General features: G+C 42.6%; 1 protein-coding gene across 2 annotated transcripts in view; it reads left to right on the top strand.

Annotated features, from left to right (window-relative positions):
• Positions 1–4,033: 4,033 nt before the first annotated feature.
• Positions 4,034–12,250, top strand: part of GXYLT2 (glucoside xylosyltransferase 2) — a 29,955-nt gene continuing 21,738 nt past the window's right edge. For both annotated transcript variants that reach the window (XM_073351125.1, XM_073351126.1), the window contains exon 1: positions 4,034–4,487. In XM_073351125.1, the coding sequence (XP_073207226.1) occupies positions 4,201–4,487 (287 nt within the window). In that variant the 5' untranslated portion in view covers positions 4,034–4,200. The remainder of the gene's footprint in view (positions 4,488–12,250) is intronic.

Consider the following 12,250-nt stretch of genomic DNA (forward strand, 5'->3'; position numbering starts at 1 on the left):
AGAAGTGCCGTGCCATTCTTTTCAGTTCAGTAAATTCTGTCCAGGAATATTAGACTTAAGTACATTGTGGGATACTGACAATCTCAAAGAAGATAACTTAAATCATAAAGGGGCTGATCCTGCAGAATCACCCATGAGTCCCATAAGGTGTTTGGATACCAAGGTAAGAAGCATGGCACATAAGTCTAGCTGGCTAATTTCATGGAAATGAAACAGGACCAAGTTCCTTAATGATTATTTTCTTTATTTAAAAAAAAATGCTTGAATTCTTTTAAATTTTGTATCTTAAATTACTATTACCCAGCAACATTCAGTCTCCTAACTGGAATCTCTATAACAATCTTAAGGGAGTAGTTACTAATAAGAAACAGGTACCAGTGTCTCAGACCAGTACTTGCACATTATCAGATATACATGTACAATCCTGACTTGAATCCTGAGTCTTCTTCCTGAATGTACAGCTGCCATGGGCAATCTCCCAAGTACTTGGACAAATCCTTTAAAAGTGTTTTGTTACCTTTTATTATTAATTGTTATTTGTATTATGGCGGCCATTCTTAGATGCCAGTCAAGATCAGAGCTCCACTGTGCTAAGGCACGGTACAAACATGGGATGATCCGTTATTTTATTTATAAAATCTAAACTTGGGTCCTAAACTACCTGACACTGACCTTTTAATAATCCTTTCTGACTATCTTTAAGTAATTATCTTTTTCCTAATTGCACCTGTATACTCAGCGTGGGGGAGAAAACTTATTTGCAACATTGATGCATAGATACATAGATGTATAGATCATTAAAAATGCATTAAAATAATGTTTAGAAAGACCAGGGCCAAACATGCTGGGCAAATTATGCATTTATTAATTAACAGTACAAGAAAACTAAATCACAGCTGGATCAGTGCAAACAGGATGGAGAGCTGCCCTGACAGGATATCAATGGATTCCCTGGGTCGCATAAAGTTGGTGTAACTTCCTTGATGTGGGGGATCAGGGATGTGACAGAAAGCAGGAGGGGATGAGTTTGGGGCACACTAGGCTCCAGTAATCTCTTGTCAGTGCAGCAATCCTCCGAGGGAGCATTCTTGCCAACACAGTGCACAGCAGCCAGCCCTTAGCTTGGTCTCCGGTCTGTACTAGGATCAGGGGAACAGAAAGGTAGCTTGTCTTTCTCAGTCCTTTCTGGTTCCTACATTGAGCATATTTCATCTGGCCCCAGAGATCTGGCCCAATCTATTTAACCAAGAAAAGAGCTGTGACTTCGAGTCAAGCAAAAGAAACACGTATGTAGCTAACAGAATATCCAAAGGAGATTCTCCAAAAGGACTCGTTCTGCCAGATTTTTGATCAGTTCTCACATTTTCAGCAGAGTGACTGACAATGTTCTTTTCTCAACATTTATTCTTTACGTATGAAGATCCAACTCCTGCCATTCTTACTCCTCGTTTTGGCAGCATTTGATCCTAAAAGCAAATCTGATTTTAAAAGCATAGAGCATTGTAACATATGGAACTGAATACCTAGTCATCTCACACTTTTGCACTGGATGCATCATGTACAATGTACTGGCTCCTTCACTACCTGTGTGTCTGGTATAAGAAAAAGCACATTGTGGAGTGCAGGCGTCATTTCAGAAAAGTGAGACCACTTTATCTGGGGCCTATCCTTTGCTCACAGGAGCAGTGCTGTGATTTCAGTGGGGTTACTCAAATTAGCAAAAAGAAAAGGAGTACTTGTGGCACCTTAGAGACTAACCAATTTATTTGCGCATAAGCTTTCGTGCACGAAAGCTTATGCGCAAATAAATTGGTTAGTCTCTAAGGTGCCACAAGTACTCCTTTTCTTTTTGCGAATACAGACTAACACGGCTGTTACTCTGAAACCTGTCAAATTAGTAAGTGTTGCAGCAGCTAGGCCCTTTGTTTAAAAGCCTGCCGTTGAAACAGTCTCCTGAGAAACACATTTAGTTTTCCTGAGGGCATCAGGAGGCATCAGGCATACAACCTGACTCCAGCATACTTCAGCACTACACAAATAACTTAAAGATACTCAATGAAACCATAAGACAACACTGAGCAGACACAATTCCAGTTTGTTTCAGGAATTAAATGTGTCTTAAGATATGAAAGACCTGGGGCTGGCCTGGGTCAGCTGACTCAGGTTCAGCGAGTCTATAAACAGCACTGCACACATTCGGACTAGGGCTGAAGCTGGGCTCTGGGACTCCTTGTAGGGGGAAGGTCCGAGAACCAAGGCTCCAGCCTGAGCCCAAACATCTACACTGCAGTTTCGAAGCGCCACAGCCCAAGCCCTGTGAGCTCAAGTCAGTTGACCTGGGCCAGCTGTGGCTCTGCTGCAGATCTTGTATCAAGCACACACCCTTAAAGAGAAAACTTGGGGGCCCTATTTCCCTAGAACAGCTGTTACTTCAGAGATTTGTGACTGTAATGCCTCCATCCTTTGGATAGTTAAATTCTAGCCATAAGGCATAATATTAATACTTGCATTTCTATAAAACCTTTCATCCAAAGATCACAAATCAATTCACAGACCTCACTGAGTTTGATTCCCTAATCTGTAAGGTAGGTCAATATTATCATCTCCATTGATCTTGCATTGGTGGGTGAAATAATTTGCCCACAGTCACAGCAAGGCAAGTCCAAAACACAAGAAAAGTAAGTGGATTCTTGCATTCCAGCACTCCCATGAAAGTTTCACAACTCACCACCCATCATAATCTACCTCTGGCAAATGGGATGCAAATAGTGTGTGTGTGATAAGGTGCAGATGTGTGTTGAGGTGTATAGTAGACAGCATCTCAGTGCCTGATTTCCCAATCTGGCAGCACAGACAGAAGAAATGTATTTCAGGGACTGATTTATCCCCATCCACCTCCTGTCCTCCACACCCCACATGCACACTCACATAACCATGGCACTTTGAGGACCTGCCAGTCATAAGTCTAGCTCTGCATAATACAGTGATAAGTCAGTGGTAGAACCCAGGAATCCTGATTCTCAGTTCCTGTTCTCACCACCAAACAGGACTTTTACATTGATTGCATCCCTGACCAAAGGGTCTCTAACAGTGAATTATGTGTGAAACACCTCTTGGCAGTAGGACAGTGCTCCAGTGAACCAGTTAGTCTGTATGGAATTAGAATTCCACAGTTCTGTGTGTCACAGGACCTACACTCCTAATTGCTACCGGGATTCTTTTTGAGCTCAAAGGGCAGGGGCCTGTGTTTTGGAGCAAGAGGACTGGAATCCTGTCCCTGCTGCCAGCACAAAGTTCTGCGTGGCCAGGACATGCTGTTTAGGGTATGTCTACACTGCAGGTAGGGGTGTAATTTCTGGCTTGAGTAGACAGACCTACACTACTTTCGTCAAGCTAGCACTGTACCAATAGTGGTGTGAATACACAGGCGGCAGCAGCAGCAGCAGCTAGCCGCCCTAGTGCATACCCCAGGGTTGGCAGCTCAGTGCCCCAGCCGAACTGCTATTTCCAGCATGCTTGCTCCATGCCAGTGAGCAGGGGTCTGACTCCCCCCAGATGGAAACGACACCTTCCGCCACAGGGCGGAGGTACCCCTCGGGACAGCTGTGAACTCCTAGCAGGCTATGGGTTTATTTCAGGATTAGCATCCCTGTTTTACGGATGGGGGGGACCGAGAAGCACAGAAAAGGGAAGGCCCCAGCCCCAGAACTCCCCATGCGGGCTGGCACAGAGCATTGACAAGAGCCATCCCTGGGTGACTCCCCGCAGACAAAATACCCAGTGACACTGGGAACAGAGCCCCATCCCTGCTCCCCAGCAGCCTGCTCTGACCACTAGATCCCTCTGCCTTCCTAGAGCCCCAGCCCAGGCGCCCCCTGCCCTCACCATCAGCCCAGGCTCCCTCCCTCCAATGGAGGCAGCCTGTGGCTAGTACCGCGGAGCGGGGGGGAGCTTGGGAGAGCTGCTATTCCACACAGTACGGTAGGGGTGAGCTCCGCCCCGGTTTACCCTCTCCTCCCCCGGCCCCGGAGCAGCCAGCGCGGCGCAGCAATGCGAGCCGGGCAGGCGCCCCGCGCACGGTGCCTTGGGCTGCGCCCAGCCGGCCCCAGGGCGTCCAGTCCGGCTCCCGCTGGCCAGCGCGCGGGATGAGGAGCCCGTGCGAGGCGTTCCCCGGGGACTGAGCCTCCCTCCCGCTGCACCATGAAACTCTACTGCAAGGTGGTGGCCATCCTGCTGTGCCTGGGGATCCTGCTGCTGCTCTATCTCTTCGTGGGCAACGCGGATGAGCCGCCGCTGCAAGGGGCCAGAGAAACCCGCTTGCCGCTGCTGCCCGTTTCCCCCGGACCGGGGGGCCGCGCCCACCCACTCTTTGCACATTTCCAGCCCGTGCAGGCGGCGGCGGCAGCTCAGATTTCCAAGCGGGAGCCACGTCTCAGCAAAAACCCCGGCAAGCGGAGTCCTGCGAGAGGGAAGTTTGCAAACGTTCGGTAAATGCGGCTGCTTTTGTTTTATTTTATTTTTTTTTCCGGGGCTTGGCTGCAACAATAGAGGATTGGGGGCGGCGGGAGGGAGGGAAATTTCCGGGGTAAGTTTGCAGGGAGGGTTGGTCCGGGATCTAGAGATCCCGATTCTGCTGCTCGGACGGCAGCGGTTTGGATCAGAGCTTCCTTGGTTGGAAGCGGGATCCTTCCTCGACAATATCTTGGCATGGAGCAGCAGCCCCTGTAATGTGTTTTGTGGAATGTGTGGTGCCCCGGGTCAGTTTCAGCGTTGGACTCCTCGCGGGTCGAGTCGTGGCAAAACTGCACCAGAATGCACTTCCCTGGGGAAGAACTTTCTATGTCCTGTCACTAACTTGAACCTCTCTGGTTTGAGTCGCACACTGACCTTTTCCTTTGCTTTTGAATTCCTGCTCAAATAGCCCAGTTTTTTTTTTTTTTTTCACTCTTGAGTTTGGCAAATACATCACGCGCTCTCCCTCTTTAGGTTGCAAGGCCACGGATTAGTTGCACTGCACACAATAACGGGAAGCGTATAAACTGCTTCTCCTGTCTCCTAATCGACTTTTCCTTGAAACATCAGTGTCTGAGACCCCATGGAAATGTTTGGAAGTGCCATGCAGAGGTTCTGTTTTTAACCTGTAGAAAAGAATTCCCATTTCTGTACAGGTAACAGACGTGTGTGGCTCACCTTTGTGAGAAAGCAGCCTTCATAAGCAAAACCATTCTGACTGGTTTTGTGCTTCTTTGGAAGTATAAAGCTGATTTTAAAAAAAAATAAAAAGTGTAATTTGGTAGTGATAGATTACAAATAGGTGAGAAATTTCTGTCAACCGCAATGGCTAAACTTGTGCTCATTTTGTATTGAAAGTGAGTGAAAACAAAATGAAATCAGATGAAAGGTGAATAGCTATTTGTGTATGGCATTAATAACATTCTAATATATTTTATATAATGAGTTGGCATTAAACAGTTAAGAGAACAATGAATACTTCTTGTTTTACCATTGTTTTTTATATATGAGTGCTGTTAAGAAAACTTTGCTGAATGATGTTTGATTTAATGTGAGCTAGCTTTTAAAATATTTTGCAACTAGAATATTTTTTTAAGAAGTTACTGTGATTATGAATCAGAAAAGTACAAATATTTGCACTGTTTTTTTTTCTGTGGGTAGACGACTCTTTTTCTCCTCTGCATTTTAGCTGTATTATGGTGAATGTGACTGAACTATCAAATGAACTTTGTATGTCTTTGATTCATGATTTCACAGAGATGCTCAAATAAATTGGTTAGTCTCTAAGGTGCCACAGGTACTCCTTTTCCTTTTGCTGACTGAAAGACTGTCCCGTTTTATAAGATCTTATTCTTTAAGTTATTAAAGCAGTTGGTTTCTTACAAGCATTGTATCTATATTGAGCGCAAGTGATGTTTACTGTGACTGGCAATGGATCATGAACAGAATTCAAATTGATGTATTAAAGCTGGATTATTTACATTAGCAACTGTACCTCCTGAAGTCATTTTTCTTTGGAGCATATCTCTTAGATTATCATGGAAATCATGGACAATACTAAAAGAATGAAGAGCGAAAGTAGCAAAATCTTCTGAAGAGGGTAAACAACCCTCCCATTTCAATGAATAAGAATCATCTTATGTTCTGAAAATTTGATATTATCTGGGTTTTGCTTGTTTATTGCATTTTCAAGTACGTTTTACAAGGTCTGCACAAGGAAACCTTGTTAATCAGGAGTACTGCCTCCCCCCCCCCCAAAAAAAAAGTAAAGAAGCTGCATTTAAACACTGCATTTTCTTCTGCTTTCATTAAATTTCTGTGCTCTTAAGGCGTGATCCTGCACCACTGAGGTTAATGGGAGTTAGGTCACTGATTTCACTGGGAGCAGGAGCAGATAGTTAGGGTCCAATTCTGATACCCTTGCTGATCAGTTCTTTATTGCACTAGCCATTCCATTGTTTTTTCTGGGACTACTGCCAGAGAGTATTACTCAGTTCAAGTCAGGGTATAATTTGCAAAGCATGTAAAAGTTATGTCATGGCTAGAAAAAAAAATTCTTATTTCTCTAAATAGTTAGAAGACCAGTGACAGACCCAGGTTTAGGCTAGACCAGCAGTTCTCAAATTGTGGGTCAGGACCCCAAAGTGGGTCAGGACCTTCTTTTAATGGGGTCACCAGGGCTGGCTTAGACTTGCTGGGGCCTGGGACCGAAGCCTGAGCCCCACTATGTAGGGCAGAAACTGAAACCTGAGGGCTTCAGCCCTGGGCAACGGGACTCAGGTTACAGGCCCCCTGCCTGGGGCTGAAGCTCTTGGGCTTTGACGCCCCCCACCCTGCCCCGCCCGGGGTGGTGGGGCTTTGGCTTTGGCTTTGGCTTTGGCTTTGGACCTCCCCAGAGCGATGGAGCTTTGGCGGGCTCAGGCTTCGGTCATGTAATAATTTGTGTTGTCAGAAGGGGGTTGTGGTGCAGTGAAGGTTTAGAACCCCTGGGCTGCACCTCTCTCTCACTAGCCTGCTGAGATGATCTGCTTGGTTTCTAGGGATCTAATTCAAATCTCACTGAAGTCAACAGAAAGTCTCTAATTTCGAAGGGCTGGAATCAGGCTCTGGAGAAATAGGCCCTGATTCGGTAAGTTTGTTATGCCTCTGTCTAACTTTAGGCATGTGAGTAGTCCCATGCATTTAGCTGGGGCTTACATATGCTTACAGTTTATGTAACGCAAGTTTATGTAACTTGATGAATCAGGGCCTTAGGCCATTTGGTCCCTGCCATACTCTACACAGGCAAAAAAAGGTGGTTTTATTTTTTCACCTGAGTTAAGCTAATTGATTGAAACCCCAGTTCCATAATTCCTTTAACGTACCTGTAGTGAGGACATCATTTCACACCTTTAAAATCATTTGACCTGGAAGTATGTAGGCTGCAACACGACCAGACTTTCTAGGTATGTTCAAATGATCTTAAAGAATGAAACTTTGTCTACATGGGCATTGAGGGGGAATTAATTGACTTAACTCAGTTGAGTTAGCGTAGCTTGATTGGGAAAAATGCACCCTTTTTTGGCTCATGTAGACAGGGCATTACAGTGTGTCAATGATAGAAAAAAGCATGGTTTTAAAATGTAATAGCTAACACGTTTTAAAATCTTAGTGTAGACAGAGTAAATGGTAATCTTAATGTGTTAGCTACTACCACTTGCTCCGTCTACATTAGAAGATTAAAATGTGTTAGCTGTTGAGTTTTAAAAACATACCATTTTTCCTAATATGGACAAGGTTTTAGAAGGTGAGGCCTTCACTGAGCCCATATTTTCACCTGCTGAAGTTCCAAGGACAGAACTGAACATCCTCACTTGTTCTATTTTGGTTAATTATGGTTTTTGGATTATTTTTTGTAGGCGTCTCTTAAAGCTCAGCATTGTTTGCAAAGTTCTGTTGTGCTTTTAAAGTTGTTCTCTATTTCAGCAGTTGGCTAAGAGCCTGATCTTGTGAATCCTTACACTTGTGAGTAATGAGTCCCATAACTTTCAGTGGGATTACTGATCTAAATGAGGGTTAGCAGGTTCTGGCCCCAAGTATGCAAAAGGTTGTCTCACCTCTAAGGGGAAAACAAACAAACAAACAAACTAGGATCTATGGTTAGTTAAGGTGGCAAGACTTGGGAAGTGGGACTGTAAAGTCTTAAAAAGATACTTGTCAACATGTTTAGGCCTCCCAAAAGTGTTTCCTTTAAAGAAAGGTGTGATCTAGTAAGATGCTCTTTCTTTGTATAGTATAATACTATTCCTTTTTAAAACGAACTTTGATTGGATCTTCATCAACCCAAAACAGCAAAAGTTTTAAAAAATCCCAAAAACTTGTGAGAATTTTTAATTTTTTTTTTTACTGTTTTTCCCCATTACCAAATTTAGAAAAACGTTAAAATTTCAACAAAACTTTTTGATCATCAAAAAATTTCAGTCACGTCTAATGTATAGCTGGTTGGCAAAAATGATCATATTTTTAATTCAGAAAATTTTGGGCATCTCTAGTATATATATTTTTTAAGTGTCACTGAATGTGTTTTTATTTCATCTATCCCTATACCACAACCATTGTTTCAGTGCTGACTCCCAGGAAAGAAGCTTATTTAATGAATCACCAGTCCCTGTAAGGTTTTCCTTTTTGGATCAACTCTCCAAGTATTGCCTAAATGTAACCGTGTTTATATTGTGAGATATGATGAGATCATAACATGAGACTTTTTTGAAGTATTAAATTGCATCCTATAGGGATGCTGCGTGGAATTTACCTTCCTCTAAGAAAATTTGCAGGCTTGAATAGATTAGCAGGTTGTGTAAGGAGGCAAGGATGTGTTGTCTTGTATGGATCTGGATTGGTTCTGGACAGGTGATGGTCTGATTATGGTAAAGCCTCTGGCTGTGACAAATGAGAAAATTAGATTTAATCTAAACCCATGGAGAGAGGAAAGTGTACTGTTGTTCTTGGGATCTCAGTTTCTTGCCACTATCTCTGTTCCACCCAAGGAAACCATGAATACAAACCGTGTTAAAGCCAACAGTTAAGCAACTGCGTAGAGGTTGGTGATGCTGTATCCTTGAGGGGCCTAATGCTGACAGCATTATTATATCCTATTGTGTGCTAACAGAGCTGTCTTAAACTTTTCTATGACAGATGCTAAATGTTTATGATATGCTTTGCAAGTGCTTGTCAGGGCTTTATGTAGTGCTTAATGTTAAAGCTATCTGTACTTGGACTAGTATGTAATGAGGCTGCTGATGGCATATTAGAATCTGTCTTATATGGATACTGTAGGGAAGTCTCTGTTCTGAATTAATCCTATCTGTCTGTTTCTTTTCTCCTGTCTTTCCTCTTGCTCCTTGCTCTGCCTAAATACACCTGCCCAAACTAGGTTTATTTATTGGTCTTAGTAAAAGGAGCTCAAGATAGCAGAAAGCTCCCATTTTATGTAATCACTTTGGTTGACTGTTTTAAAACCCATCAAATGTCATCTACTTTAGACTAATATTTTAAAGTGAAATATTCCAATCATTTAAGAATGGAAAGAAAATGATAAAATCCACGTGTGTAACAATCATTAAAAACAAGGAACTACTTCAGTGACCAATCAATCAGATTATAAATGAATGAACACAAATATGCAAACAGAGTAAGGGTTTGCTAATAATAATCTAGTGCTTTGTAGCATCAGAGTGTTTTGCAAATGCTAATTAATCTCCTTGAGACTCCTGTGGTAGCTATTATAATCCCCATTTTACAGATGAGGAAACAAAGTCATCAAGACTTGATGAAAGCCTCATAGGGACAGTATCAAAGATGGAATTCTTGGTTCCCCATCCATTTCAGATCATAACTATTAGTTATGCCTCTCCATAATGAAAATATTTTAATATCTTAAACTGGTGACTTCATCGGATCAGTATTTGTTTCTTTGGCTTTACCAATTGCTTATGTCTCACTTAAACAAATCCTAGAGCCTTTATGAAGGTTACCACAGTATTTAACAAATATGCGTTTTTTTGTTAAAGCATTTTTTTTTCAGGCGTTTAATTTGCATCAATCGTCTTATTGACTGATGTAGCAGTTTCCAGCCAGACAAAGTGTCGGAAAACTGTCTGCTTCCAAATGTAGTTGTGCCAATTCATGGTTAAATACTAACCAATTAGAGAAGGCTTTATATAATAGCTGGATTCACTGAGTATGGCCCCTGTACAAGACTGCGGCCCAGATTCAAAGTAGACCCCTCTTGTCCCAAAATAACAACTCTGTTAAGTGAGCTAACAGTGTATCTTTCCTCCTCCTTTTTGGAAGCTCAGTGTGTAACACTATCTAAGTGTGTTGTGTCCATCACTAGTGGCTCTTCTACACAGAGGATAAGATCCTACTGCTGCTACCAGCTAATGAATTTTCTTCTTTAGCTTAAGTGGTAGAAACCTGTGCACTTTGTGCTGAATGTTCTGTGCCAGATCCTTAGCCGAGGTAAATGGCTGTACCTGCATTGAAGTTAATGAAGCTGCATCAGTTTACCCACGTTGAGGATCTGGCTCTGTATCTCTCTTCACAGCCCATGGTGACCTGTAAGAGCTGATCCGGTCTACCACTTGCTAACCTTATACTCAAGCAACAGTAACCATTTAGTGTGATCCCCTATCTAGACAAGGGACTTGTGGTATGCACACATGCTGTACGTTACTTCTGCCCAGACTGAAACTAAGGGTATATCTATATTACAAGCGCTGCAGTAGCTAATCTCTGGTGCTGTACTGTAGACAGTTTCTCCAGTGACGGAAGAGTTTTTTCCATAACTCTAGTAAATCCACCCACTGGAGAGGTGATAGCTGGGCTAATGGAATAATTCTCCCATCGACCAAGCTGTATTGACAGCAGAGGTTAAGTCGACTTAACTACATCACACAGGGTATCAAATTTTTCACTGTGCTGAGCGATGTAGCGACGTTTTAAGTGTAGATCAGGCCTGAAGACAGCAGCTGTTCTAGGTGGACCAAAAGGGAACCTCCTTTGGGCTGAACCCATTGAGTCTGTGTTCAGCATACCTTGGCTGGAAGACCCTTTTTACATAGCTTGGGAGGTTGCCCTTTGAGTTCACTCTCTGCATGTGTGGCCGAGAATTGATAGTGGTTAAAAATGCGCACAACAGCGCTTTGGGCTTTGGCACGGGCACCTGAAATGTCCTAATATGAGGTTAGAGCTTTGTCCTGCTCCCATTGAAGTCTGTGGCCATAAGCTATATCAAAGTAATTCACATTTATATTCTACATATGGCTTGATTTAGAGACTCAATTAAGTGGAAACATTAAAGAGATGGTTAGAAGGAGGGAGCGGGAAACAGGATCTGTATGAGGAGCCAATTATTCATTTTAATAATTCAGTGGTTTTTACACTGATAGTCTGGAAAGTAAATACCACTTCACATAAACGTAGTGTTTCATTATTTATACACTGTTGAAATTGAGGTTTAATTATGACTAAAGACCAAGACTTTTAAACCATTAGTGAAACATGTTGCTTTGTGCGGTCTGTAAAGTACTGGGGGCTTAAAGCATAAGCAGATTATTCTGCAGTACAGGACGACAGCTATCATGCTGAGGTCATTATGAACATTGTTAGTTTCTGGAAAGAGACATCCCGAGTTTTATTAATTAATTGCCATTTTCTCTTTGTAATTTCTTTAGGCCTTTTGTTTTGTTGGTAATACTAGCTGCACTAATTGATTTTGTGCATGTCAGTTTGTGTATATTGAGCTGGGACCAGGCTAGGATTTATTTCCTCACTTCAGCGATATATCACCTTTATCCTTTTGAACAACCCAGTGATAACTGTGATGCTTGTGATTTACTTATTTTTTCTATGCATCTGGATAGCAGCATGTTAATGTGGTTCAGATCGGCATGCAAACAGGACAAACCAAGAGAAAATCATTCTAGGAATGACTTTATTTCTATACCAATAAATGAAAATACAAAGGCCAAAGTTTTCAAAAATGACTACTGATTCTTCGTTCCCAATTTGAGATGCCTTAACTCTCATATAGGGCTTTTAGGTATCCTTATTTGTTATAAAGGGGCCTGATTTTCAGAAAGTGCTGGGCACTCAATCTGTAAATATCAGGCCCCTTGAAACTGTCTCAGGTTTAGCACGCAGAAAATTGAAGCACCTGAAATCACTAGTCACTTTTTAAATTGATGCAATGGGCCAA

The sequence above is a fragment of the Lepidochelys kempii genome, chromosome 7 (genome assembly GCF_965140265.1).
Source record: "Lepidochelys kempii isolate rLepKem1 chromosome 7, rLepKem1.hap2, whole genome shotgun sequence".
Taxonomy (NCBI): Eukaryota; Metazoa; Chordata; order Testudines; family Cheloniidae; genus Lepidochelys; species Lepidochelys kempii.